The sequence below is a fragment of the Trichophyton benhamiae genome (assembly GCF_000151125.1).
Source record: "Trichophyton benhamiae CBS 112371 chromosome Unknown contig01145.0, whole genome shotgun sequence".
Lineage (NCBI taxonomy): Eukaryota > Fungi > Ascomycota > Eurotiomycetes > Onygenales > Arthrodermataceae > Trichophyton > Trichophyton benhamiae.
The window spans coordinates 521,734-549,203 of NW_003315111.1; the positions used below are offsets into that span (position 1 = coordinate 521,734).

The 27,470-nt window shown below is 51.6% G+C and overlaps 9 protein-coding genes across 9 annotated transcripts; 5 read left to right on the plus strand and 4 right to left on the minus strand.

Annotated features, from left to right (window-relative positions):
• Nucleotides 1–549: 549 nt before the first annotated feature.
• ARB_05567 (uncharacterized protein) lies at nt 550–3,495 on the minus strand (the record flags this gene model as incomplete). The annotated part of the gene is made up of 5 exons (XM_003016124.1): nt 550–711; nt 877–2,962; nt 3,021–3,209; nt 3,303–3,426; nt 3,486–3,495. The coding sequence occupies 5 exons, from the start codon at nt 3,493–3,495 to the stop codon at nt 550–552; spliced, it is 2,571 nt and encodes an 856-aa protein (XP_003016170.1).
• Nucleotides 3,496–4,498: 1,003 nt separating this feature from the next.
• Nucleotides 4,499–5,700, plus strand: ARB_05568 (uncharacterized protein; the record flags this gene model as incomplete). Its single annotated transcript, XM_003016125.1, has 3 exons — nt 4,499–4,746; nt 4,821–5,465; nt 5,583–5,700. 3 exons carry the CDS (start codon nt 4,499–4,501, stop codon nt 5,698–5,700), a joined length of 1,011 nt encoding a protein of 336 aa, XP_003016171.1.
• A 983-nt stretch (nt 5,701–6,683) lies between these two features.
• ARB_05569 (uncharacterized protein) lies at nt 6,684–8,786 on the minus strand (the record flags this gene model as incomplete). Its single annotated transcript, XM_003016126.1, has 5 exons — nt 6,684–6,960; nt 7,021–7,984; nt 8,085–8,333; nt 8,460–8,614; nt 8,770–8,786. 5 exons carry the CDS (start codon nt 8,784–8,786, stop codon nt 6,684–6,686), a joined length of 1,662 nt encoding a protein of 553 aa, XP_003016172.1.
• Nucleotides 8,787–9,319: 533 nt separating this feature from the next.
• Nucleotides 9,320–15,632, minus strand: ARB_05570 (uncharacterized protein; the record flags this gene model as incomplete). Its single annotated transcript, XM_003016127.1, has 6 exons — nt 9,320–10,828; nt 10,906–14,376; nt 14,400–14,550; nt 14,711–15,310; nt 15,346–15,474; nt 15,547–15,632. 6 exons carry the CDS (start codon nt 15,630–15,632, stop codon nt 9,320–9,322), a joined length of 5,946 nt encoding a protein of 1,981 aa, XP_003016173.1.
• An 891-nt stretch (nt 15,633–16,523) lies between these two features.
• On the plus strand, nt 16,524–18,317 carry ARB_05571 (LMBR1 domain protein; the record flags this gene model as incomplete). The annotated part of the gene is made up of 1 exon (XM_003016128.1): nt 16,524–18,317. One exon carries the CDS (start codon nt 16,524–16,526, stop codon nt 18,315–18,317), a length of 1,794 nt encoding a protein of 597 aa, XP_003016174.1.
• A 495-nt stretch (nt 18,318–18,812) lies between these two features.
• ARB_05572 (uncharacterized protein) lies at nt 18,813–18,938 on the minus strand (the record flags this gene model as incomplete). The annotated part of the gene is made up of 1 exon (XM_003016129.1): nt 18,813–18,938. One exon carries the CDS (start codon nt 18,936–18,938, stop codon nt 18,813–18,815), a length of 126 nt encoding a protein of 41 aa, XP_003016175.1.
• Nucleotides 18,939–19,006: 68 nt separating this feature from the next.
• Nucleotides 19,007–20,659, plus strand: ARB_05573 (uncharacterized protein; the record flags this gene model as incomplete). The annotated part of the gene is made up of 1 exon (XM_003016130.1): nt 19,007–20,659. One exon carries the CDS (start codon nt 19,007–19,009, stop codon nt 20,657–20,659), a length of 1,653 nt encoding a protein of 550 aa, XP_003016176.1.
• Nucleotides 20,660–21,858: 1,199 nt separating this feature from the next.
• ARB_05574 (uncharacterized protein) lies at nt 21,859–23,532 on the plus strand (the record flags this gene model as incomplete). The annotated part of the gene is made up of 1 exon (XM_003016131.1): nt 21,859–23,532. The coding sequence occupies one exon, from the start codon at nt 21,859–21,861 to the stop codon at nt 23,530–23,532; it is 1,674 nt and encodes a 557-aa protein (XP_003016177.1).
• Nucleotides 23,533–23,619: 87 nt separating this feature from the next.
• On the plus strand, nt 23,620–26,323 carry ARB_05575 (PHD finger domain protein, putative; the record flags this gene model as incomplete). The annotated part of the gene is made up of 2 exons (XM_003016132.1): nt 23,620–23,645; nt 23,776–26,323. The coding sequence occupies 2 exons, from the start codon at nt 23,620–23,622 to the stop codon at nt 26,321–26,323; spliced, it is 2,574 nt and encodes an 857-aa protein (XP_003016178.1).
• Nucleotides 26,324–27,470: the final 1,147 nt, after the last annotated feature.

Here is a 27,470-nt window from a genome sequence, read left to right on the forward strand (position 1 = left end):
CATGCTTAGGAATCCATCCGGCTACCTCATGGCTGGGTAAACTACCGATATATCCCGGCCTCGCTGGTGATGGTGACGTGCTGGTTATCCCATCAATTTGACTATTCTCTGGCCAACTAAGTCAGTCAGTTGCGCTGATATCCCGGCCTCCTTGTTCCTCTACACCATCTCAGTCGACGTTAGTTGACCAGGTCATCTGGGTGCTTCACCCAGGCCTCTCACTATGTTCCCCCTACCAACTCTTCTCTCATGCAAGTTATTTGAGGCGGGAGTCGGCGATACCCGGCAGCTTAGGCATGTCGCTGTGGTATGATAGGATGTTGCCGGTGCGCTGTTTGCTACTACATTTTACGATGCGAATAAACCCTTACACTGGTCATTACTGAGGACATAACTACGTCAGTCAAGGCAAGAAATAAAGTCATGATATCTGCTATCTATAAATGGTCCTTTTTTTATTTCGTTGCCCATGCTAAGCGTGCGTCATATTAACCTTTCACCAAGTCTGTAGCTCGAGTTTGCGAAAGGTAAATTTTCGTTTTTGGGTTCTCAGTTCATTAAAGTCATGTTTGACGCGAGTATAAACAGGTTCCATGATTCTTTTTTTGCTATATGCAAAAACCAAGGGTCGAGGGGAAAGTAAGCTGTAGGTAGGGTCCAGAAGGTAGTTGAGTTGATATCGAATACAGCAAGTGCATACATGGTATATATCTATGGCTCAGTCCAATCAACTTGATCCACGCTGGGGTTTCCGCCATTTTTAGCGTAGCTTATTCTTAGACGCAGTCGAAGCTTTGGGGGAAGAGACTAAGGGTGATGTATGTTAATGAAACGTAATGGTACAGTAGACCAAAGAGAAAAACGGGGTTCACTTACGCCAGACGCAGCAGCAATTCTCATTGCCTGTGTGCCCTCGTCACCCCCATCAAGTTCCGATTTGTTGATAGCGCTCAGCTGGAGCTTCTGAGTCTTGGGTACGGCGGCTTGTAGACCAACTCCCGAAAAGCTGTCCAGCGCAGAAGTGTTACGGAATTTAGCAAGTATCTGACATGTTCCAGCACTATTCCTTTGCACCTGAAGAGTTACTTGAAGGTCGTTCTTGTTAAAGACCTCGTGCGCGGAAGGGGATGGGGTGGCGGGAGCGGAAGCTAGAGTTGGCCGTCCCGGTTGGCCGGAAGTAGCCTGCTGTTGGGAAGCCCCATTGGAACCAAATAGATCCATAATGTCATTAACGTTTGAAGCCTTGGTAGAAGTGGGTTGTGGCTGTGGTGCTGGCTCTGAGGTACCTCCGCCGAGAATGTCAGCGAGAAGGTCAGCGGTATTTTGGCTGCCGTTAGTTTTGCCTGATGTGCTTTCGGTTGGGGGTTCGGAGCCGCCGCCCATGAGATCGAGGAGCATATCTTGTTCAGTGGGCTTAGATGGCTTCTTGGATTTGTCCTTTAGCAACCTGCTCTGACGTTTATTGGTCGCTTCACCAAGCACTCGCTGCTCCTCACGTATTTGTGGCGGTGGCATCCTCTCGAGGACTCCCTGCCTTATCTGCTCATATCCAAACAAATTGCTATACTCCACGGCACGTTGCTGGATCTCCTCGCTCAGATCTGCGGTCTTGGTCTTTAGGAACTTGCGGATTCTCTCGATCTGGGCAGGGTCCGAAATCCTGACTGAGAGTTTCATGGCAGCTGTAGTAATGTATTCGGTCACTATTGGTGTAGCGTATGTGCTGTTAAGGATGTTCATGAAAAGGTCAATAATGTCGCTCTCCTTCACCTCCTTCACAAGCTCCTCCTCCTCATACTGGCCTCCATTGAGGAGAGCGTCTCCAAATTCACCAATAACCCAAGATGCGGCTATGGTAAGACCTTCCTGGGAGATATCTTCCTTCAGCGCTGCATACAGCTTTTGTACGGAATAAGTTTGAAGGTCGGGCGTGGTAGCAATGAGGCGGACGAAAGATGATATGATCTGCTCCTTCACATAGTTTCCGGCAAGTTTCAAAGCTCGGAGCATGGTGTCCACATGCCATCTTGGGTTGGGAGCAAATTTGTTGGCGGCGATGCCGATTTGGGTTGTCATGGCGGGCTTGAATTCATTATCAGCGACCTCGAGGAAAGCCAGGAGCTCACGAACAAGTACTCTGACGTTTCCTTCATTGATCAAAGTGAAACTGAGGTCCAGTGCTCGCCGTCGTATGCTGATATCCGGATCTCGTAAGCATTCTAGAATTGTGTTCCTATGTCTCTGAACCGCATTTGGTTCTACAGCAACCACTTTGACTAGGGTATTGAGAGCAACATATCGAATGTTGTTATCCTTGTTTGACAAGAATTTGCCCAAGATGTTGACACCTAGCACGCGGAGACCAGAGTCGGCTTCGATATCCAGAATGGTCAAAACAGCCTCATACAGGATAGAGTTGCCAACGTTTTTGCTTGATTCAGTGTTCGTAGCCACTTGAGCAAGAATATCGTTTATTAGTTCGCTGGTAGCCACGTCTCCTCTTCCGAGAACTCTCAGGAACCTCAGAATTTTGACCTGCAAGAATGGGTCTGTTATACCCGACACGTCATGTTCAGGGGCATAGCCAGAGGATGTTAAACCCTTCAGCGTCCGCACCAGTCCGGCTGCCATTGGACGGAATTTTTCCACGATTTCTCCGGTGCCCTCAATTTCGTCATATTCACAGAATTCGATCGCGAGAGTGAGGCCACTCAGCAAAACTCCGTGGTTTCTGTCCACCAAGAGGTTCTTCGCCTTGTCAACGAAATGTTCCAGCAAGTCGGGTACCTTGCGGCAAATTCGCATGGCGCAGAGAGCTGCCTTTCGACGAATGTAAGGGTTTGCAGTCGATATAAGGGATTCTATCTCGGGGAACAGATCTCGGGACATTTCGACAGACGCAATATTTCCGAGTGTGCATAGTGCAAGGCCAACGACGTATTGATTCGAGTGGTTGAGGTCACTATCGGATAAAAGTTAGCACTCTGCAGCGACCAGATTGGAGGTAGAGCATCTCCCACTTCTTTAAAGAGTTGGTAACTAGAGTCAGAACTTCCTGGTTCTCGTCTAGCAGCAGCATAGTCCCTAGATAGCCCAGCCGTTTGTCGGCGAAGCGTGGTGAGGCAAGCAGTTTCAGGCATTCTATCTGCCCAAAATGTGTTCTTTCTCCTAATGTAAACAGATATAGTAACTTGGCAACGTTGTTTCTCCTATTCCGCTTGTCAGTATCGTGTCAATAGGCCCTAGTCATCCAGGAGCTAAGGAAGGTGGAAGCAAGGAGGTATGGAACAGCTGCCTCGTACCGAATGCCAGAGTCAGTGCTGTCCTCTCGGAAGCTTGCCCGGATAGCAGCACTCTCTTTCTGGATAACCGCGCGTTCATCGGCAATGGTTTTAGATGCGCGAACATTGCGGATGAATTGCTTGACTAGAACCTTGATATCAGCGTTTGCAAATGCACGCAAGGGGTTTTGCGGGGCGCCGTACGAGAGGTCATGGTGACGGCGTGGACCCCTAACGGGGAGCAAGCTGGGTCAGGGCAGGTCGAGGGGAGGCTAGGGGCTGTTCAGCATGGAACAGGGCATACAAGTGAGGCCGTCTGCTGCTCCGAATTGATGCTGAATGCTGTTACGGAGGTATCAGCGGCCGTTCTTCGCTGCTCCGTTATCAACGGTCCCGTCTATGTGGTCGAGTTGGGCCAACATTTGGCTGACTCAGCCTTGCCGGATATATATTCACCCTTTTCCGTAAATTAGTAGTCAGCTCTTAGTCAGCTCTCTGACGTCAGCGGAGGGTAAAAAAAAAAACAAACAACGGTGATTTGCAACCTCCTGGCCGATCGAATCGCAATGGACAACTCAACCGCAAGGCCGTGGCCTGTAACTATACCTCGAATCCTCCGTGTTGGATATTTATATTAAGCCTCTTACTCCGCCCCAAAACCTGGCAATGGCTGTGTCCTAGGCTCTGTATGCTATTGAACAGCTGATACCTATATATATTCATCTTTATCGTGCCTTTCTGCGGCATTTTATATACTTCATGCCATTGCGACAACATCTGTTCCTCAGATATGGCGCCGACTTCCAATGATTCAGAGGAATCAGGCGTTCTTCGGCCTCGAGCGATGCGCGGTGCAATTGATCCTTTTATAGACCGACCGCATTTGGCCCTGGATAGGACACCATCAAGTCTTTCAAGGTAAATAGTCGTCCGGTAATTTTCGATTTCGTTTGTTGTCGCATTTCGTCCACGAAGACACCTTGAGGTACAGTTGTTCTGACTTGAAGTCTCATAGTGGTCGCTCAACTCCGGTAGCAGAAGATGCACCTCCTTCCGTTCACTCAATATCGAATGTTCGGAAGCAGGTACGTGCTCAGGTGAAGCAGCGGATGTTCTACAATATCGATTATCAGCCGCGACTATCACATTTCGATCCCAATAGTGACCATCGAGACTTTCATGGCTTTTTCGTACTATTTTGGATTAGCTTGGTGATTATGGTGATCACCACCGTACTGAGAAACATCAAAGATACTGGATATCCACTGAGAGTCCATGTTTGGTCTCTCCTATCAGCGAACGTGATCGAACTTGCGTTTGTCGACCTAGCCATGGTGGCCAGTACCGCGGTGACAGTGCCACTCCACAAAGCAATCAGGCGCAGCAAGGGTTTACTTAGATGGGGAATGGGAGGCATAATTGTGCAGAGCTTATATCAATTTGCGTGGCTTTCATTCTGGGTCATGTAGGTATACACACTCTCTCCAGCAGTTCGGCTTGCTGGTTAACTCAAGAAACACGAATAACTGACCGAACCAGACTACCATTCAAGCTCTACTGGACATGGACGTCTCAAGTGTTCTTGACCCTCCATAGCCTAGTGTTTTTGATGAAGATGCATTCATATGCATTTTACAATGGACATCTAAGTGAAACTGAGCGTCGATTATCAGCCCTGGATAAGCCACAGGCCCAAGCTTACCCAGCTGCAGTCCATTACCCGAGATCTCCATCTGTAGCTGATGGCGCAAACCCAGCGAATGGCGATGCAGATTCGCCTGATTCTGAACCTGACACTAAACGGGATGTCGGGAAATTGAGAGCCGACCTAGCTATGGAACTAACCTCTCCACTTGGCCGTGTCACTTATCCTCAGAACCTCACTTGGAAGAACTATATTGAGTTCATTTTCTTTCCAACTCTTTGTTACGAATTGGAATATCCACGAACTAAGGATAGAAGCTGGATCGAAGTGCTCATCAAAGCTGCGGCAGTGTTTGGCTGTATCTTCCTATTAACCCTAACCAGTGAGGAATTTATCGTGCCTGTTCTGAGCGATTCCGCATTTAGACTTCGCACAATTCCATCACATTTCGAAAGGGGCTTGATTCTTGCCGAAACAATCAGCATGCTCCTCTTCCCGTTTATGGTGACGTTCCTACTGGTTTTCCTTGTGATATTTGAGTACGTATTGGGGGCATTTGCCGAAATCACACGGTTCGCAGATAGGCGGTTCTACTCTGATTGGTGGAATTCTTGTGACTGGTATGTAATATCTTTAAACCTCTGACGTATCTATAGAGGTATTTCGTTATATTATGCTGATACTAAGTATTGTGCTATAGGCTGGAATTTTCGAGGAAATGGAATCTCCCAGTCCATCATTTTCTTCGGCGCCATGTCTACTTTTCTTCACTAACACGCTTCTCAGCTCCGGGTGCAATGGCCATTACATTTCTCGTTAGCTCAATTGCACATGAGCTGGTGTTGGTATGCATCACTAAAAAGTGGCGTGGATACGGCTTTTTTGCAATGATGATGCAACTACCTATTGTGGCGGTCCAGAGATCGAAGTTCGTGAAGGGACGAAAGACTTTTAACGTAAGTCGTTACTCTGTGCGATTAAAAGGATTATTAGCTAATTCTTCATGGAAATGTAGAATATTTGTTTCTGGACATCTATGATCCTTGGGTTATCGTTGGTAAGTACATCACTTCATGGTAGGATGACTACTTCTAGATCCAGTATACTAATGAAAATAACAGATTTGCGCACTTTATGTTCTTATATAACGGTTTTCATTTATATATACCCACTATACCTCCCATGCGAGGTAGATGGCTCTAGGAGGTGGAGAATTTCAATCTATCCAAACATATATTAAGCTGATTATTTATCTCGTTCTCTTTCTGGTTTTCCTTTTTTACCCAGTATAATGCTTATCTTTGGGTGGTATATATTCGGACTCTCGGTCTATTAGAATTTCTATTTCAGATTGACATAAAACTGGTGGAATCTTGATAATAACTTATAGGAAACAGAATACAGGCTGTTGAGACAGCAGAATGTAGTTAAATAGAAAAATTTAGAGAAACTAGGAGAGAAATAACCGTATTGGGAAATTGCCTAAATGCTATGATGCGACGATGCAATGAATCCAGGATAGAAAAGTTACATGTCAATTTCCAGCTGTAGACAGAGAAATGAAAGCAAGGTATGGACTAAACCCGAAATCCCAAGATAACGACAGTGAATATGTTAAAATAAAAGACCAAAAAAAAAATAAAATAAAAAATAAAATTACTCGCCTTCCAAAAGTCGCACTGAACGCCCATTGATGAGCCCAACAAAAATACGCAATATATTCACATTGGCGTATAACCATATCCGGAAGTCTAGGTTTATATATGTTCGATTGGCTCTTCGGGGAGAAGTGGCTCGCGGGTCTCTTCATCACGAGAAGGTAGACAAGCCTTTAATGGTGGTGTAATGATATCGTTGAAAAGGAAAGTTCCATAGACAAGCATGGCAAAACCAAGGACCTGTAGCCACTTGAAAGTCTCCCAGCCGAGACCGAGGGACACAAGCCAGATGAAAAGAGTTCTGGATGTGTCGATAGTGCTTCGTGAAGTTGCAGATAGGGAACGTGTGACACTGAGACCGAAGAAGTTGAAGCCCCTGCAAACAGTGAGTTAGTAAATGCGAGGCCATTAGCCCAGGCAAAGATGGATGACATACCCGATGCTGATCATAATGAGGATGCTGGTTATAGCAACAGTCTTGTTGCCAGTCATGCTCCTCCACCCCTCGACAGCGTCAAAGTATCCAAGCCTGCCACTCTCAGTAACACCAACGGTAAAGTGCAAAATGACCATTGCCAAAGCAGTAACCAGGAATCCAAAGATTCCTTCCCAGCCAACAACCTTCAATGGGTCCATGGCATATTTCTCAAGGATCCATTCCTCCAACACGAACTGCGAGGCAGTAAATATTTGAGCAAAAGCAATCAAGAAAACGCCTAAAACGACCCGGAGAGGGTCGACGTGCTTTTCAGCCGATGTAATAATTTCACTGGCCCGTCTGATCAAAGCTGCAACTGCGTCAGCGTCGCCGGGCACGATGTCCACCGGGGGTTTATGATGGTCAGGGAAAATGGCACCAGCCAGGCCAACTAGAGCCACACCAAGAACGACGCAGACCAGTGCGAACCATTGGTAGAAATATAGTCTTCGTTTGAGGAAGACGACGCTGAACAAGCCGACGAACAACACGAGGGCACCACGAGTCATCTGGTAGATACTAGCAACGACGAATAGAAGACCGACATTCATCAGGGTGGTGCCGGTGATGTCACAGCAAGCTGGTAGAGCAAGAAGCAAGACCTTCGTTCCACTCAGTTGTGTTCTGGTATCTTCCTCAGCTTTATGTATGTCACCAGGCTCGTCATCGGCCTCGTCGGCGTTATCGATGGACTGGTATCCGTCTGTAAATAGTGGTGCGGCGGAGGAGAATCGAGGTGCGATGAAGCCCTTCCAGATGTCGATGCAGAAAAGGACAAGCCAGCATCCCATTTCTCCCACGAACATCTGCAGTCTGTTCTCATAGTCAGTCATGAACGGAGCGTCCTCGACAAAGTCATCGTAGGTATAGCAAGGGAAGAGCGTACGTCTGGAGAACCGGCTGCTCAAAGGCAACCCGTTTGCTGGGATCCGGTGAGTCACAGTTCCTCACACATTGCATATCCTATCATTTCTATCAGTTATAGTTCTATTCAGCTATTCAGATCCGGGCAGGAGACCTACCTGATACTTGGTGAGGAGGGTATTGCAAACCCCCGTCACCAACATCATAGTGACGAGGAAAGGAACAAGAGCCTTGGGGACCATGGTGGCCAGTCCTCCTCTGCTCCTCTAGCAAGACTTTAGTAAAATATAATAGTGGCCTGTGTTCTTCTTCTTCTTCTCCTGGCTGGCTAGTACAGCCAAAAGAGAGCAAAGAGGCGGTGGTGAGAGTGTGCTTGTCGAGGTTGCTGTCTTTGTTACCCGCCAGAGCTGGAGAAAGCTGGGGGTTGCGCCGAGCCTCGATCTTTCGGCACGCGACGACATGCAAAGTGACGAAACTCTATTTGGGACGCAAAGGGCTGTATCACGTGATATGAGATAAGGTGATCAGCTGACCTGGGCGAGTGGATGCGCCAAGGAAGTTTAAATGGATCACGTCAACAAAGTTATCACGTGTGAGGTATATTACGTAATATATAATCAATGCCTTCACAAAGACAAGGGAAAGAAAGGATCGTTTTGGGGTATCAAAAACAATTGATTCTTCGAGGCTAGTATACAAAACGAACAAGCGTACATCTCCGGTACATGGCAGATATTAGAAAGGGGCGGTTAACAGAATATCTTATTAGTCAGTGTAATGGCCGTGTATAGCTCACCTGCCGGTATTAGCTCGTCTGCTTAACGAACCCAAGTAAACAAAAACCAGAACGCGGGCAGCATGATTAGTTAAACAATGTCCAGGTGAAGAAGTTTGTAGTGTCAAAACCGGGGGAATGCAAGCAAGATATTACTTATCGTAGTTAAAGCAGTAATGATAGAGCTTGGAGGTATCAAAGAAAAAAAAAGCACCCTAGACCAGAAACGCCTTGCTGTAATGAAGAATAAAAAACAGAGGATTAGGGGAAGCCGAATGGAGGCTTGCAGAAGCCATTCAAACCGGGCACGATATTGCAAAAAACGTAAAAATGAAACGAAACCAGGAGGGAAATTAGAAGCACCCATCCTAACCAACGAAAGGAAATATATATTTTTTTGAATTTGCCAATCCCATTCCTCCGTTCCTGTACCACCAATAATCCCAGGGTATTATTTCAACGAAATCCAATTAACCGGTTCCTTTGAATAGCAATATAGTCTTTTATGCGGCGGTCAACACCAAAGCAAACGATGAAAAAAGGGGGGAGGGTAGAAAGAGCAAGGGGTGAAGAGCAAAAAGTAGAAAAGTGGATTGACGCCAAGTTCTGCGGCCAGATTTAGATGGAGTAGATGGGCCGCTCAGGTCGTAGCTTGGAGGAGCTATCAGTAAGGTTGTCGTTTAGCTCCATTGCGTCCCAGTTGACGCTTTGCCATCCATCGTTGGTGAGCATATCATCGTCTAGATGACCCGGGAGATTGTTCCAATCGAGCGGCATCCAATTATCCGTGTCGGTACCCATTTCTTCGTCCTTGATTTCACCATCTCGCGGAGTTTGCATCATTGCAGACGAGGCGGATGCTGGGGTATCGTCTGGTGGCTGGTGGCGTGGACCAGAGGAGGATTCTTGGGCAGGTGCGATCTCAAAGAGTTCATCTGTAAGAGCTTGGACTCTTTCTGCAATAACATCGTCCACGGGGTCGGTGACGAGGCCGCAAGAGGTTTCATCGCCTATGTCGGTGAAAGCGGTGCGGATCATCTCCCGGGATATAGGGCTATCGGACCAGGCATCCTTAGTGGTGGCAGATGCCTCGAGAGACGTGGTAGGTGCGCTAGCTTCCTTCTTATCTTTGCTTGCGCTAGCGGAGCTCTTAATGATAGACGATTTCTCCTGCTGAGATGGTGAAGGCTTCATTTCTACTGAGCTTGGGCCAGTGATAGCAGGCACGGCCCTCGTATCGGCTCCATTATGCTGGTTCTCGGTCTTGCTGACACCGAGACCCATCTTGATGCTTTCAAGCAGGTAGTCAAGAGGATTGTCGATAGGTTCTTCAGCCGAATGCGTCTCCTGAACATGCTGGTCCAATGCTGCTTGGGATGGGAAGCCTCTGAAGCGCTGTGAACAGTCGCTGACTTTACATCTAAACACTTGTGTTGGGGGAGTTGCGGTCTTGGTAGTGGCCACCGGTGTAGTCGCAGGGGGAGTGGCCTTGAGCTGCTGGTTCTTGCTGGCAGGAGACTTGTTGGTTTTAACCGGCGACTCGTTGGCAGGCCGCTTCATCTTGCGTTTCTTCGTCTCCGGGATCACAAGGTTATCTTTGGTTACCTGGTGGGGACCGTAAGCGCGCGGGATGCCTTGTGGAGATGTGGCGCCGATCTGATATGGCGGCTGTCGGGTAGTGGGGGCGGTTGGTGGGATGGAGCTTTGAGATTGTCCTCGCCTGGCGCGCTCTTGTTGCTCAAGCTGCTGAAGATTCACTGCGTTCAGCGGTACGTTGGGTGTCTGTGGGCTAGCAGTGCCTCTTCCAGCATTAGCGGCTGAAGGTGCTTGCTGCGTCTGTAGGAGCTGAGCCTGTGCCTGCTGGGCTTGCGCTTGCTGCATCTGCATCTGGATTTGTTGCTGCTGTTGTTGCTGTGTCTGTTGCTGTTGCTGTTGCTGCTGTTGCTGTTGACCTTGCTGAGGTTGTTGCATTCCCTGCTGGTTCGGTGGATTTTGTCGACGGGAATACATGACGGCGTAACAGCGTTGCATGAAATTAATAGCATAGTTAACGAAATCAAGCTTGCAAGTAAGCTGGTCTGCGACGGTCCAGTCATTCGGCTTGAATTGCTTCATTAACTTCACCCTCTAGTGAATAGTTAGTAATTGCATCATCTCAAAAGAAACCGGGGTGGAGGGAACATATAAAGAAATATAGGACGTACCATTTGCAACAGCATTCTCACGGAGCGATCCTGCTCCCTGAATTTGGCAAACCAAATGATCAATGCATCCAAGTTAGCAATCATACCAACTGCGTCTCTAAGCTTTTGAGATGCAGTGGCGTAATCGTCAGGAGTCATGGGTACGGGAGCAAATTCGGTATCATTCCGAACTTCGTCTTCATAGGCTCGCTTAATGGGCTCGGGAAGCCGAGACCAAGCTTCGGCAGTTGCCTCTCTCGTGCGTCGATGGGGTAAGTTGGGCATTTGAGGCTGGCCTTGAGCTGCCAGTTGCGCTTGGCGGCGAAGATGCGCTTCAACCTGAGCTCGTTGTTGAGGGTTCATGGCTGCAAGGTTCATAGGATTAAACTGTGACATGGGGATAGGCATAGGCCTAGCGTTGGAGTTCATTTGAGAGTTAGAGTCCATTGCGCCAAGTCGGGCTTCTGTATCAGACGGGTTGGGCCGTTTCAAGCCCTGAGGCGGAGCGGGGACAGCAGCGGGGACAGGGGCTGGCTTTGTAGTTGGAACGGGTCGCTGCTTAGCTGATGGAGGAACAGTCGTAGGAGCTGCTGTGGGCTTGACCATGGGTTGGGTTGAGTTTGGTTGAGAGATGCCAGGTTGCATTGGGCTAGAGGAGATGGGTGGTTGCATGTTTTGCAGTTGTGACTGTTGCTGTTGCTGCTGCTGCTGCTGCTGAGAAGTTGGAGGATATTCGGGAAGGACTCCTAGGCCAACGTTTTGCATAGGACCAGCCTGTGATTGCTGCTGTTGCTGCTGCATTGGTTGCTGCTGCTGCTGTCCCTGAGGCATGAACCCCTGAGCCTGTTGCAGCTGAGCCTGATTTTGAGGTTGGCCCGGTGGGATGCCGCGGGCCTTGAGTATCTGTTTCTGTCGGTTTCTTTCTAGAATGATTCTCAACGCTTCATCACTAAGCTTCTGCGCTCGTGCACCTAGCTGTTGCCGTGCTATCTGTACGTCGTTCATGGTGACAGGCCGCAAAATTCCCGGTGGCAGTTGCACCGGCTGGCCTGGTTGACCGGGTTGCTGTGCAAGCTGTCCCATTTGCCCCGGTTGTTGCCCTGGTTGGGCAGTTCTGGGCTGTGGTTGGAAACCCTGCTGGTTGAAGCCTGGAGCCGGTTGCTGAGCATTTGCATTCTGCTGTGGTTGAGTTTGTTGCTGGGGCTGCTGTTGCGGCTGTTGGGGTTGTCCTGGTTGCTGGAAAGGTGACTGGAGCTGCTGAGACATGAAGTTCTGTCCATGTCCCTGCGCAGCTAGTTGTGCCTGTGCCTGTGCCTGTGCCTGCGCCTGCGCCTGCGCCTGAGCCTGAGCCTGAGCTTGAGCCTGAGCTTGAGCCTGGGCCTGGGCCTGGGCCTGAGCCTGAGCCTGAGCCTGGGCCTGAGCCTGGACCTGAGCTTGGGCTTGAGCTTGGGCCTGGAATCGAGTAGCGAACTCCTTCTGCAAGCCATGGAAATGCATTTTCTGGTAAGCAAGCAGTTTCGGCAGTGTAAGCTGGCCCATGGCCTGAGGATTCTGGCTAGCCCACTGTTTGAGTTGACCCCATGATTTGAGGGCTTTGGGGACGGGGGGAGGATTTGGCATCCCTGCCATACCAGCGGATATGACACTTGGAGGGAAAGGAACACGGTCCATATCACGAATTTGATCCTCGGAAAGCTCCCGGGCGGCTTGCTGCATATATTGCTGACGGGAGAGGTCTGCCTGAGACTGAGTTTGGACCTGGGGTTGAAACGGTGATGATTTAGCGTGCTGGATGGATTGTTGAGATTGTGGCATGCCTGGTTGTGGCTGCTGCTGTGGCTGTTGTGATGTTTGTGGATGGATGGGTACTCCACCGGGGCCCATGAGATGTTGTTGCATGCCCATAGCATTGTTGCGCATGTTCGGGTCCGCGCCGAATTGCAGGCCTTGATTGAGATTCTGAGGAGGTTGATTTGGGTCAACGGGCTGTTGCTGGGGTGGTTGACCTGGCTGAGGGACCTGGTTCTGCCCGGCCACGCCTAGTTGGTTCGCACGGTTCTCATTGGCCGCCTGTTGGAGTCGTATTTGTTTGGAATAATTCCCGAGAAAAACATTTGCGTCCTGCGGAGACATTTGTGACATCTGGTCGCGGATAGCTTGGGGTATATTAGAATGATTTGTAGGACGGGCTGCTCCGCCGGGCTGGGGTGGTTGTTGCTGCGGAGGTTGACCGGTGGGATTAGCGCCCATAGGCATGGTAGGAGTTGCTCCTTGAGGCGGTAGCTGCTGTGCTATCTGAGATGGCTGGTTTGGCTGTGAAGACATGGCTAACTGGTTGTTCATGCCAGCTTGGTTCCGTGTCTGGTCAGGCTGCAGCTGGAACTGAGGACCTTTGCTCATTGCGTTTTGTCGCTGTTGCTGTTGCTGCTGTGCAAGAAGCGCTGGATTCATAGTAGGCCTACTGCCTGGTTGTTGTTGTTGTTGTTGTTGTTGTTGTTGTTGTTGTTGCTGCTGCTGCTGCTGCTGCTGTTTTTGGAAGCGCTGCTGAGCCTGAGCAGCGGCAAACTGGGGGTTAAGCATAGTAGCATTTGGTGGGTTGGCAGTCGCAGGCACCACAAGCTGACCTGCCTCTTGCGAACGCAGACCATCTTCCTGTTGCCCCTGGATCTGGTCGACACTGCCGTTAAAAGCAAGATCTGGCTGGCTGATGGGGATGTTGTGCTGCTGCATTCCCATCATGGGCTGGCCAGCCATCTGGGCCATCATCGCGGCCTGCTGTGCGGGATCCATACCACCACCTGGCTGCTGACCATGGCCAACCAAGCCCATGCGTTCCAGCCGCCGTCTCCTGAGCTGGGCGAGGGCCTGTGATCTGAAGACGTGGGCAAGCGGGTCTATTCTCTTTTGGGCGAATATCTCCTTTTGCTCTTGAGGCATGTTCTGCAGGCTCATCTTGATCTTTTCGAGGTTTTCGGCAGAGGTGCTGCGGGCTATCTGGTCTGCCAGAGCGTTGACATCTTGGAGTTCATTAGGCGCGAGACTCCCCAAGTCCTGGAGCATACCGAGTCCCTGGCGAGGCTGTTGCTGTTGCTGCTGTTGTTGCCGGGCAAGCTGCTGCTGGATGAATGGCGAGGCCTGTGTCTGCTGTGGCTGCATCTGTTGGAGGTTCATACGCCCGTTTGGCACCTGACCGGGGAGTGGTGAGCCCTGCATTGGCTGCTGCGCCTGAGACTGTTGTTGTTGTTGTTGTTGTTGCTGCTGCTGCTGCTGCTGCTGCTGACGTTGTTGCATTGCAGCAAGCAGGTTCATCTGCGAAGGGGGAATTTGCATGCCTCCATTCTGTTGCTGTTGCTGCTGTTGATGTTGCTGTTGTTGTTGCTGCTGCTGCTGGTTTGCATGCTGCATCATGCCATTCTGCATCATCATGGCCTGCTTCAGTCGAGACTGATGGATTGTGTTGTGTTTCTCATTCACTAAGCGTTCATAATCGGCCTATAGAGGCGTTAATTTCTCACCGTTACCATGAAAGAGGAGAAAGAAGAAGAGGAAGAAGACTGGTGTACCTGCTCATTGGCCTCCCGAAAGGTTTGTTCTTCGAATCTGAGGCCTGCAGAGATGGTCTTGCCAACTTCGCAGAGTGGCTTTGCTAGACGGAGGGCGGATATGCTGCAGTCGCGGAGAGAAGGAAGTGTGAGCCTTTTTGGAGTTTTGACGAGCGAGAGCGAGAAGAGAGAGAGAGAGAGAGAGAGAGAGAGAGAGAGAGTGGGAAGAGGACCGAACCACGGTACCGCGCACCAAACACCCGGCCAGTCATGTCGTCATCCACCACCCATGAGAGAGCAGATGAATAATAATAGCAGTCAAACACAAGAGAGACGACGGAGACTGGCCGGGTCGTAGGGCGTTGCGGACAGGCTGGTAGGCAGCGAAAAAGGGGAGAAGCACGCACATAGTCATGGCCTTGAGGGCGCGTTCTCGCACGGGGAAGGCCTCTCGCCAGCCGGTAAAGGGGCCCTGGGGCTGCAGCGCCTGCACCACGAGCTTGAAGAGGGCCTGGTTGTCCGGTTTCTGGACGGGCTGCGGCTTCGCGCCGGCCGCGGGCGAGGACAGCTGGTGGAAGGAGTTCATGGTGAGACGGGCCGCAGGAGGAGGCGGTGGAGGAGGCGGTGGAGGAGGAGGAAGAGGAGGAGGAGACGGTGGTGAGACCGGGCGATGCGAGCGGGTGCCAGCTGCATGGACAAGAGAGGCCGTCGAGGTCAGGTCAGGGCGGGCTGGGTCGAGCTGGGTTGAGCTGGCCTGGCGCTGGCGATGTTGAAGTCGTAGAGGGCGAGGAGGATGTGTGGATGGAAGATGCAAGTAGATGTAGAGAGGTTGAGGTGGTCGAGGCGGACGGGGATGGGCGCAGGTGAAACGGGGCTTGCTTGGGCTGGGCGTTTTGAGGCGTCTCTGTCAGCGCCTGACCAGTCAGTAACAGATGATGATGATGATGATAGTAATAGAAGAAGATGATAATGATAGTTAAAAGAAGAGAAGAAGACAATGATGACATTAATAAAGAAGGAGATATATAGCTTGACTACGGCGTGAATACTGGATGGACTCTTTCATCTGCCCTCAGTCACGCTGCGGTGGTGGACTCTCCCTGCTTTCACTCTCTCTCACTCGTTACTGCTATTATTCACTCTCTCTGCTGTCTCTCTGTCTCTCTGTCTCTCTGTCTCTCTCTTATGCTCACTGCTACTCCTCATAATCACTGTTTCATCTGCAGCCTCAGCTCTTCCTGCGCCGTCTTGCTCCCCCTTATTAATCCTGACTCTGCCGCTGCCTCCCTGGCCGCTGCTTCTCCTAAGCCGACTCCTTTTCTCCTCCTCTCCTCCTCTCCTCCTCTCCTCCTCTCTTCCTTTTCTCCAGCGACTCTCGACTAACACGTTATCCTCCTTGGCTAAATCGACTAAATTAATCTATTTTAACTAATAATTCCTTATTTTTCTTCGATAAAAAGCAAAAAAGCGACTCCAGAAATTCGATGTCACGTGATGGAGATGGGCTTCAGGTTTTCCCTTTTAGGAAATATAGATCTCCTTTCTTCGACTTCAACTTCAACTTCAACTTCTACGACTCCTACGACTTCTACGACTCCTACAACTCCTACAACGACCCCTACAACTTCTCGAATTCTTGACTTCTTCTATTGAAAGTCCTAATAAATGGACTGATGGCGACGCCGGCCAGCTCGAGCGTGTTCGTGGCGCTCTCGCTCGCGGCCATCAGCCTGCTCGTGCTCGCCCTGCTGCGGCGCTTCCTGCCCCTGCGCGCGACTCCGGCCTTTGTCGTGCTGCCCGTCTTCCTCGCCCTCGCCCTGCCCGCCAGCACCGTCCTGCTCGTGCCCATCGACCTCGCCTCCAGCCCGCCAGACGGCCGCGCGCCCGCAGGGATATGGCTCTCCTCCCGCCTCATGCTCGTCTTCTGGCGCATCGCCTACTGGCTCACCTTCGTCCTCACCTGGTACAGCTTCCTCGCATAGACCTAATAGCGGGTGTTCTTAATACCGACTGTACTGACTAACTGACTGCTACAGGGTTATTCTACCCTTCCTAGGGGAGTATCTCGACTCCGGCCACAGGTCACCCCGGGAACGCATGCTCTACTCCCTCCGCTCCAACGCCCGGTACCAGCTCATCGTGCTCTGCTCCGGCCTGCTGGGCTTGATATACCTTGCTCTCACCCATGAGTTGCGTTTCTCCTCTCTCCGGGGACTGGTCATGGCCCTCGCCTACGCCTGGGGCCTGGTGCTGGCCATCTACCTGCTCGGCCACGGTCTGGTCGCCCTGCCTCGCAAGATGTGGCGGGCGGCCTGGACGGGCCACAGGCTGCGCAGGCTGCAGCAGCGGGCGGTCCGGGTGCACGATGCGCTTGTCGAGGCCGGCGGGAAGCTCGAGGAGCTCAGGAGCCTGGTCTCTCTGCTGCGGCGGAAGCGTGGGCTCAGCCTCGAGATGCAGGAGTGGGTGGACGAGCTGGTTGACGTCGTTGCTGCTGCTGGCCAGGGTCAGGATGTGCGACGAGGCGGGCCTGCTGCCGTTCAGAGTCTGCAGAGTGAAGGGAGAGCTTCAGTGCCGCATGTCATTACTGACCGGTACATGGCGGGCCTGACCAGAGACCTCTACCGGGCCAGACACAAGCACGCCAGATACGCGGATGCCTGGTCCCGTCTCGTCCGCGAAGCTCTCGACTGCCAGACCATACTTGACGCAGCAGCATCAAAGCAGCTGGTCTTTGACTCTCGCTCGTCGTTGTCACCGTCATCTTCTGGCTCTGGTCCTCTGTTGACTCCGTATCTTCGATACCTGATGTATACCCACCTGCTACCGGCCGTCTACATCTGCCTGGCTGGAGTCTTCGCCTGTCTGTCCGTGTGCATCCTCTGGTCAGAGCTTGTCCGCACATTCTTCCCCTTTCTCTCCATCGTTGCTCTCACGACACCTTCGTCCGAGCCTGTGGGCTTCCCTTCCCAGCTGCTCACCTCAGTCTGGCTTCTCTACCTCTGTGCTGCCGCTGGGACGGGCATCTCAGACGCTCAGGTATGGGGTAACCGGGCCCTTGTTCCACGCAACACCTACCACGAGTCCGCCTGCTGGTACGCCGGCCAGGTCGCCCGACTCACCGTTCCTCTGGCCTACAACTTCCTCACTCTCTTGCCCACAGACCTCCAACTAAGGACGACCTTCTACGACTTCCTGGGCAAGGGAATCAACCTGACCCTGATCGGAGAAGGCTTCGACCTGTTCTTCCCGCTGTTCATCCTCTTACCCGTTGCTGCCACGGCGTTCAACCTCTACGGCAAAGTCAAGAGACTGGTGGGCTTGGGAGACATGGAGATCTACGACGACGACGAGGAAGACAACCCGTCAGGCTTCGGAACTGGTGGGTGGCGGGAGGGCCGCTCCCTCATCGAAACCGAGTTGAATGGACCAGGGTACCTTGGCCTGTCCAGCACCAGCAGAACCCCCAGGAGCAGCACCACCACCAGCAGGACGGCCGCTCACCGAGCCAACCTGCCCGACACCCTGCCACGCTACAGAGACGCACCACCACCAGCAACACCCAATAGCAGAGGTACCGCTGCTGCAGCAGCACCTGCACCTGCACACACTTCTGCCTCTACTTCTGCTCCACGGCCGGCAGGCGGAGAGGAGGACGAGGAGGACGAGGGATTCTTCCAGTCGTTTGCCCACCGCGTCCGCAACACCATCGACACCGCCAGCACGCCCAAGTGGCTGCAGGACGTCGACGCAGGCTTCAAGCGGCCGCGGTGGATGGGCGGCACCGACGACGGGGATGCTCCTGGTCCCTCCTCGTCCTCGCCATCCACCGACTCGTCCGCCTTTGCCAGATGGTTCGGCGGCGGCGGTGGTTCTGGTGGAGTGCGGCTCTAAGCTGGCTTCCCCTGCTAGTGATACGAAGGGCCTCCTTTTTTTTTTTAACTCTTTCCTTTCCAGCGATCATCTATCGTATACTCACAAACACTCTTGCATTGCACGGCGTCTTCTCTTGTTCCTCTTCCTTTTGCTACTCTTGTTAATATATATATTATATACATATATACACATCTGCATATATCTTCTTCCTGTTGATAGAAACTCGCCAGGCGGGCGCCACCGCAGAGCCGCATGTGTTATTCGTAGACTCTTCCTCGCCTGCTGGGCATGCATGCAACGCCTCATACGTGTCTCGCCGCTACTTGACTGTCGATAATTGAATTCACGCAGCCGTCGCCGGCCTTGTCCTCTTTCTTTGCTTCTTCTCTGTCATCTGCTTCGTCTTCTCCGTCTTTCCTGCGAGCAAACCGCGAGATCGCCGCGAGCTACTCTGGGTCCCCGCCGTCGCCTTCATTGGCAAGCATCTCGCTCGCCTGCATGGCCAGCAGCTAACTAGCGTCCCTCCATCTTCTTCTTCTTCTGCTTCTTTTTCTCTTCTTCTCTCTCTTCTTTCTCTTCTTCTTCTTCTTCATCGCCGTCGTCTTCTTCGCCGCTGTCTTCCCTGCCCCAGGCAGTCATCATGGCCTCCCGCCGCGGCCACCGGCGAAGCGGCCTCTGGGACCTCCCCCTCGACCACCACGACCTCTATGCCTCCTCCTCCCCTTACTACTCCTCGCCCGCGCCCTCCTCCCCCTACGACCCCTACGGCTACGCTGCTCACTTCGACCCTTACGGCCCCGGCACCCCCAGCCAGCAGCAGCAGCAGCAGCAGCAGCAACAGAAACAACTACTACCTGACGACCCCGCGGGTCTACAGCAACGGCGACATCAGCCAGGCCGAAGCCCGCATGCGCGCACAACAGCTGGCTGCGCCCTCTCCAGAGGACGGCGAGCTGCCAGACATCCTCATCTTCAAGTACCAGAACGAGTCCTGGAGCTTCGAGTTCCCTGCCTTCTCCATCGACGACGACCGGCTGTGCGTCAGCGACATCCGACGGCTGGCCGGCCAGACCCTCAACATCGCCGACATCAGCAGGATAAAGCTCATGTACAAGGGCCGCCTGATGACCGACGACGCCGCCAGTGCAAAGTCGCAGGGCCTGAAGCAGTTTTCCGAGGTCGTCGCGATCGTCATGCCGGGCTACACGGAGGGTGTCTACGGTGGGAGCAGCGGCTTGATCGACGGATGGCGCGAGGCTCAATTGATTCCCGTCTCTGACAGCGAGGAGGACGACGAGCAGCCGTCCCTGCGACCACCACCGCCGCCACCACGGCAGAAGTCACAGCAGCAGTCATCGTCGTTGTCATCGTCGTTGACATCGTCGTCGTTGTCGTCTGCTTCACGGCCACGGCGGCCGCCGAAGGTCAAGATTGAGGTCAGAGACGACGATGAATCGGAGGACGAGAGGTACTACTACAAGCCGTCGCCCGTTCGTCGAGGCCGGTCACCACCCAAGTATGTCCCCCAGGAACGAAGGAAGTCTGTCCGCCGCGAGCGCAAACCAAGAGACCCGTCGCCCGTCTCCCCTGATCGAAAGCCCCGGCGGCGGCCAGTACAGCAACAGCAGCAGCAGCAACAACAACAGCAACAGCAACAGCAACCTCCTGTGCAGCCAGTCCAGCCAGTGAGAGCGCCCATGTCGGCTAAGGAACCCATATCTCCCCGGGAAAAGATCTACGCTCGCCAGGCCCGGCCGCCATCACCTCCAAAATCTAAATACCAATACCCAGCTGTCCCTCCGTATCCATCCCCGCCTCCAGCCGCATATGACCCGCTGCCAAACATCTGTCGGGAACCACGGCCATACGCAACCTCTCATCCTTCGCCGTCCGTCAGCAGCACCGTCAGCTCATCGACCTACACCTCAGACTCGGCCTCTACGGCTGCCTCGACAGCGGCGTCTGTTTCTCCCACCGTGCCCACATCCATACCTGCTTCTACTAAACCAAAGCCAAAACCAAAGACCAACAAGACATACTCTGTGCCTAACCGGCCGCCTACCCCCTGTCCTCCCTTCCTAGCATCCCACTCCACATCTGACAAGCTCACCATCTTCGAGAAATATGTAACCGACAAGCTGATACCGCTTTGCACTCGGTTCATCATGCACCCACCTGCAGATGTACGAGCGCAGAACAAGGAGCAGCGCAGGTTAAGTGAGGCAATGGAGCGGGTTCTCGCCAGGGCAGATGAGATTACCGTTGGTTCGTCGCGGCCCCTGAGAGATCGCAGGAAGGCTGCCGTGCAGATGGTCCAGCGCTTCCAGACCAGGATCGACGCCATGATCGTCCCTGAGTAAGGTTCAGCAGCAAGAAGAGGTGGATTTATAGGGTAATTTGATATTAATATGCTGGAGTTGGGTTGGCAGTTTAATCCAGGGGTGCATTTGATAGATAGATGGCATGGCATGGCATACCATATGATATGATATGGCATGACATGGTACGAAGTTACGAATCCTCCCCCGCAAAAAGAAAAATGAAAAAGACATTTACACGACGTGATGACTATCTACTTTTAACTACTCTTCTCCTCTCCTTTCTTGTCTCCTTACCGTCTTTACTTGCTTCATCATGTTCTATCATATCTCCTACGTCGAAGTCTCACAAGGGGGAAAGGGGAAAGGGGAAAAAAAAAGGAATATCCAAGCCAACTTTGCATCAACTGATATGACTGATATTCATTCGTCTTCGAATTCTCTAAGCAATACATGCTTCAACCAAGACATTCTCTACTTCTGGCCTTGCTGGCTTTCCTGCTTCTGATGACCACTCTGACTCTGCCCTTTGTCTGTTGCATTCGCATTTTTGTCGTCCTTGGGTTGCTTCTGCGAGTTCGTGTCTTCTCCTCCAGGCTTAAGAGACTCTTGTTAGCCATTCTCACACTTTCAATACATTTTTTGAATGCTGATATCGAGATATTTTTTGATAAAAGCCGTCCTTACCTTGGAAGACGTAATGCGCGAGATATCCTCCTCGCTCACTGGGATGACGGGCATGCTGCTTTGGTTATGGCAAGACTATCTCTTCAGCAAATATTGTCTGCATCTAACGATCAATTTGTCCTTTTGTAGGGTGCCTTTCCTTTTGGTGCCGTCTGAACGGCTGTTATACAAGCTGCCATCTTGGTGGCAAATATGACGTACGTAGATTGGCAGCTTTTCAGGCAGGCGTGAACATGCAGCAATAATGTCAACAAACAGACGGCCATACAGGCGATCCTTCTGTGTCTATCTAAGCTCCCAGTGTTGGCTGGATTGTTGTTAAGCAGCGTATTATAATTGTAGTAATAGTGTTGTCGAGTCTTCTCTTCCTGTATATCATCTACCGTCAGCCAGATTCATCTCTACCATTCATAATTCAACTAGCTAGCTGCTATCAGCTAATTGAAAATATGAATCATTATTACCTCTCACGCGAACTTGGCCGGGGGCAGAAACTCCTGTACGTCGCACCTCGACGTCAGGAAATACACGGATCCCCGAAAAGGGGGTTTGCTATGCTCTACTCCAAAGGCGCCCCTGGAATCTTTCTGCTACTCGCAAAACCCAACTTCACCACTCGCCCCAGCGTCATTATGCGTGACCGGGACCCAGACACTGAAGCAAGGGTATCAGAAGCATTCCTACAGAGTCCCAGTAATATATTCAGGTTAATGCCTGTCAGCCTTATGCAAATGATCATCGAGAATTTACACATAATCGATGCACTCCATTTCGGGCTTACTTGCACCGACGCTTGGTGCGCAGTATGGCCTACCCTCAAGAAGTTCAGCCTCAGTTCTCTGGGTACCTGGGCGGGTACACCCATATTCTGCGGTGCAGAGGGAACAATGGAGTTGGAGAGCATTGAACCGCCTGAGCTGCCTACGGGAGACCGGTACGTGCGGAGAGTAAACAGACTGCTTGAAGGTCGGTCAGTCGATAGGATTCGTCTGAGAAGGCGATCCGCACTCGCACAGATGAACGGCCAGCGAGATGGGATCCCAGACCGACCAACAATGAATCCAAGCCAACCGGCTGGCCTTGCGGGTGGCTTTGGGGTATTGGATGCCGTATTTAACACGTCATCGCGTAACCGGCAGAATGTCATATCGAATCGCGTACCAAATGGCCAACGGAATGGCCTATCGAATGGCCAACCGAATGGGACCAGCCCAGAAGGGCCGTCACAGCCGGTCATGGGCCATATGAACGCCGATATGCCGGGTCGGACAAATGGACATAGTATTCATCATGGGCAGCCGAACACAGCTCCTAGGTCGAGATCTTCGGAACGTGCTCAACAGCGAGTCAATGTGAGCTACTCAGACCTGTTTAGTACATTTGATGGGAATAATCCATTTGGCAATCATCCAAGCCAGCCGCATGGGGTTGCCCATCTTCATCCGAACGGTATCCCTTCGAACCATAGAGTCCGTGCAGATGGTGTTGTTTCAGCCCGACAGAATTATAGGGATGAACTTCGACGAGATCAAAGGACCCGCCAAATTTTGCTTGAATTAAGGAATATGTCCAATGGAGCGAACAGGACAAACGAGACAAACGGGACAAACGAGGTAAACGGGACGAACGGGGTGAATGGAGTGGACAGAGTAAATGGGAATGTTCCAGTACACCCATCGGGCTCTGGCGCACACCGGACATTGACGAGAATAGAATCACTTCCAATCTTCGTTCATCAGGCCTGGGCCTTTTTCAACCAGACCAGAGATGTAATCAATGACTGCTTACCTACCGATCTCCTTATGCCAGCCAATGCATATATCAGGACTGGCGCCTACTACCCAGTTGACCTGTTGACTATCATTAACCCTTGTCCAGCGAGCCTCTACCGCACCGAGCCCGGTGACGAATGGGTCCTTAGAAGCCTGACGGCGCGCCAGTACGTTCGCTCAACCACCATTGCTTTGCATCCTGGATACATCAAAGGACCGTTCATCATGGGCATCGGCTTTGGCGAAGTCGTCTTCGCCATGACCGTGTGGACTCATACGAGCAGGGGCCGCTGGGCTGGTCATAGCCTAGATATCATTCTTCTAAGCCAACTAGAAGAAGAAGATGGCGGAAATTGGGAGGACGTAGGAGACTATGTCAGGCGGTTCATTCACGAGTCCTTCCGGGTGCATTATGGGGAGGACTGGGAGGAAGAGGCTGTGAAGCTTGCGTGGTAAACCATGGGTTGTCTAGATGCTAGATCCCTCTTTGTATATGATAAGATGATATTGTTATCCTGACTCTTCGTAGCTGGGTATAATAAGATGGAAGATTCGAGGCAGCTTGAGAGGTTCGTTTTGTAGCTGTAGACGCAGGTGAAGTCGAAATATTCCTAATCGGGACGGATGAAGATTTTGCCGCCAGACGCGATTAGCGAAGAAACAGCCTGAGGCCGCGACGACGAAGAATCAGAAAGACAGCGAAGGAGAAAGGCGAAACGAAGGCAAAGCGAAGATCTACTGCGAGAGAGAAATACCCAGCAGCAGGCGAACCCGCTGGAAGCTAACTACGTTGAACGCTCCATCCACCGACCGGCTTGCCGCCAGTTGTGCTGCAGATGCATCGCCAGCAGCTTCGACACTGAAACAGCGCGCGACTTCTTCCCCGCCGCCCAAGAGAAGACGAAGTTCGAAGCGGAGACAAAGACGGCGAGAAGAAGGCGACAAGATGCCGGAGTCGAGTGCGCTGGGCGAGCTGTTTATCGAAGGGCCGTCAGACCCTGATGCGCAAGCTACCGTCACGGACTTCATCGACTACACAGAATACCTCCCCTCAGACCTAGTCCGCTCGCTGACCCTGATTCGTGGCCTCGATGAACGGTATGTGAACGCGACAGCGTCTGTCCATGAGCTTACAAAGGTCTATGGCCAGCTCCCAAACCTCCCCGCAGAGTCTCGTCCCCAGCCGCATATACTACGCAAGCAGATATCAGAGCAGCTACGGCGCGCGGTCAACGCCCGCGAATCGGCCTATGCAGAGTCCTGCCGTCTCTACGATCTTGTGGACCACTATGTTGATCGCTTGGGGAGTATAAAGTCTAAGCTATGCACGATACTGGCGAATCTAGGCTCAGTGAAGGACGAAGAGATTGCTACCGAGAAGAGACCAGGAACCGCAGAAGGAGCTGGTACAGCACCCAGGATCACCCTTCGTGTGGATGGCCAGAAGACTTCGGGAGCTGCTCGTCGCCAGGATACGGCAGCACAGAAAAAGTCAAGGAGCCAGAAACCTGCCGCCCTCAAGACTGGTGCTGCGCTGCCGGAAAGTCCAGCAGTAGGCGGCCCATCCCTTAATCTGTCTCTAGATCAAGCCTTGGAAAGAACAAAAAAGGAAAAGCAGCCCAAGAAACAAAAGCCAGCACAGTCTACGAATAGATCAGCTGCCGATGCAGCTAGGACAGCGCCAATTCTGGAACCACCTCCCGAGGATGCTGTGATTGGTGGTGAGTATCGGCCGTGGCTACGATTAACAGAATGGGAAATGGCACGACTACGGAAGAAGATGAAGAAAAATATAGTCTGGCAGCCCAGTGATGTTATGATACAGCGAGAACTGGCCCTGGGATCTCGTGGCTGGGAAGGATATCTAGCTGCCAAACAAAAGGCCGAGGAAGAAGGCACCGAGTTTGTGGATTGCGATGATATCATGAACACCTATTCCCCAAGTGTACCCGCCTTCAAAGGTGCTGGAATGCCGCCGCAGCTAAGGAATGAGGAAAATAAAACCGTTCTCAATCGAGGTATGAAACTCAACGAAGCCAAGAAGCAGAAGCGTGAGAGTCTGGCTCGGGAACAAGCCGCTGCCCTGGCCGCTGCGGAAGCGGAAATGGCAGCCAAACGTCTTGGAAATATTGGATCTACCTTCAAGAATCTGTTCTCGAGTCCTGTGCAACCGTCACAGACCCCGGCTCCCACACTACCAGCTCCATCTGTGCCACCTGTTGCTGCTGCTGATAGTGTCCAAAGCACTGGACCTTTAAGCAATAATGCCAACAGCAACAATAATAGTAATAATGCCTCTTTAGCTAATGATTCAACAGCTACGCCTAGGCTAAAGATAAAACCGAGCACGTCCAAGAAGAGGAAACATGATGAATTAGTTGATGCTGTACCTTCTGGACAAGAAAAGGGCGGTTCAAGGCCTACATCCGCTGGAGCCGGCCCATCGACCAAACCTCCCCAAAAAAGGCTACAGCTCACAATGCCCACTTCTGAGAACCAACCTCCTACCACTGGGGCGAAGAAGACTGCTAAGCCTACACTATCACTAAAACTTTCCGTCCTTCCACCCAGGCCAGGCTCCAAACTATCTTCCCCCATGACTTCCCCTGCCGAGCCAAAATCGGCTGTTGAATCCTCAACCCGCCGGCGTTTATCTGGTGTCTCCAAGGTCGTACGCAGCGCTACTCCTCCCGCGGTAGCTAGGACATCATCCCGTCGCCGCTCAATTACATCCGGATCGGTTGATTCTACAACCCGTGATCGCCTCCGACGTAAGAGCACAACTCCAGCCATCAAGGACCTCTCTACTAACCAAACAGCCGCCACGACCGCTGCAGGGACAGCAGCCGCACCCGCAGTAACGGCAGCCGGACGGCGCAGCAAACGGCCTGCCCCTGGTCCTGTGACTGCCGGGGAGGACGGAGGCTCGGCAGTCAGCATAGGCAAACGAAAAGCCAAGCCGGCAGTCAAGAAGAAACGAGACCAAAAGGACAGCAATATATCGTCCAAAGCTGAGGACATCCGTATTGATGAGGACGGCGTGGTTGAAGAGATTGATCCTAACGAGCCACGGTACTGTCTCTGCGGAGACGTGAGCTTCGGAACTATGATATGCTGTGAAGACGATGATGTGAGTGACGTCGAACGAAGTGTTGTTGCTTGTTTGCTAAGTGTGTCGTTTTTCGCTCCTGTCACCTGTTTCCTCTTTACTTCAGCATTCCTCTCCCCGGCGTATCTTTTTGTTTGACAAAAGCTTCTTCTATTTGTCCTTCTGTTGAGATTCTTATGGAAGGGGACATGCTAACGCGGCGTTTCCATCTAGTGCGAGACGGAGTGGTTTCACCTTGACTGCGTTGGCTTGCCCGAAGTCCCTAGCCGTCTGGCCAAATGGTACTGTCCTGAATGCCGCAAGAAGCTAGACAAGATACCCCCAGATGGCATTGTGCGTAACGGTGGCCGGCGGTAAACAGGCGAATTGGCCACAATAATCACAACATAACATAGTCGATTCTTTATATTCCATTTCTTTTTAATTTTCGTTTCATTCTCGGTTTCCTGGTATGGGGTTAAAGAGGAGGCGAGTCATGGTTCTTTAGCATATTGCTCTTGGGGAGTTGGCGTGTTCATTTATTATGAATTATGGGAGACATGATGAGCTCGGAGTCTTTACTTTTTCAGTGCTTTCCTTTCGTCTCTTTTTTGATTACTCTCTTTTCCTGTGGCTGATCACTGCCGCCTTGTCTTGTATCAATTTTGCAGATTAACCTATACTTCACTATTTACCACACTTGACTACCCTCACTTTCTTCACAATATTAAACCTTCAGACACTTTTATTATGTTGCTAATATCATTTGACATTTTATGGGTGTGAACATGTGTAATGACCTTTGAAAGGCCGTTTGTGCTGATTAGTTTTCGAGAGCTGCCTCATCTGTAGACATAACATGAGCCTATCCCGTACGACAGTATGATAGCTACTGGAGAAAAAAGCTAATAACTCCATCGTCTTCTTTCGCACTATTCATAGAGTTGTTTAGCACTGGGTCCCTCTCAAGATCGTCACTGGGGCTCTTCGTTCCGCAACCTTGTTTTTAATTACTCAAACTGTTCTGGAAGAATTGGTGGAGGTAGATGTACGTCGTTCAATTGATCCGGAATATATAATAGACATCATCGTTCCTATAGATGGGTCTGTAAAGTATGCGTTGAATTGACGGATGAAGAATCCAACTTGATAGTTAGATCTCAGCCAAAAAAACGGGGGGGAAACAGGGGAGAAAATGGAGGAAGCAGGAAGCCAGTGCCGCCCTAGAGTTCCAAGTAAACGTCAAGGGCATACCAGTGGATGAATTTAACCAAACGGTGTAGAGGGGATCATGAAGAAGTGCGGC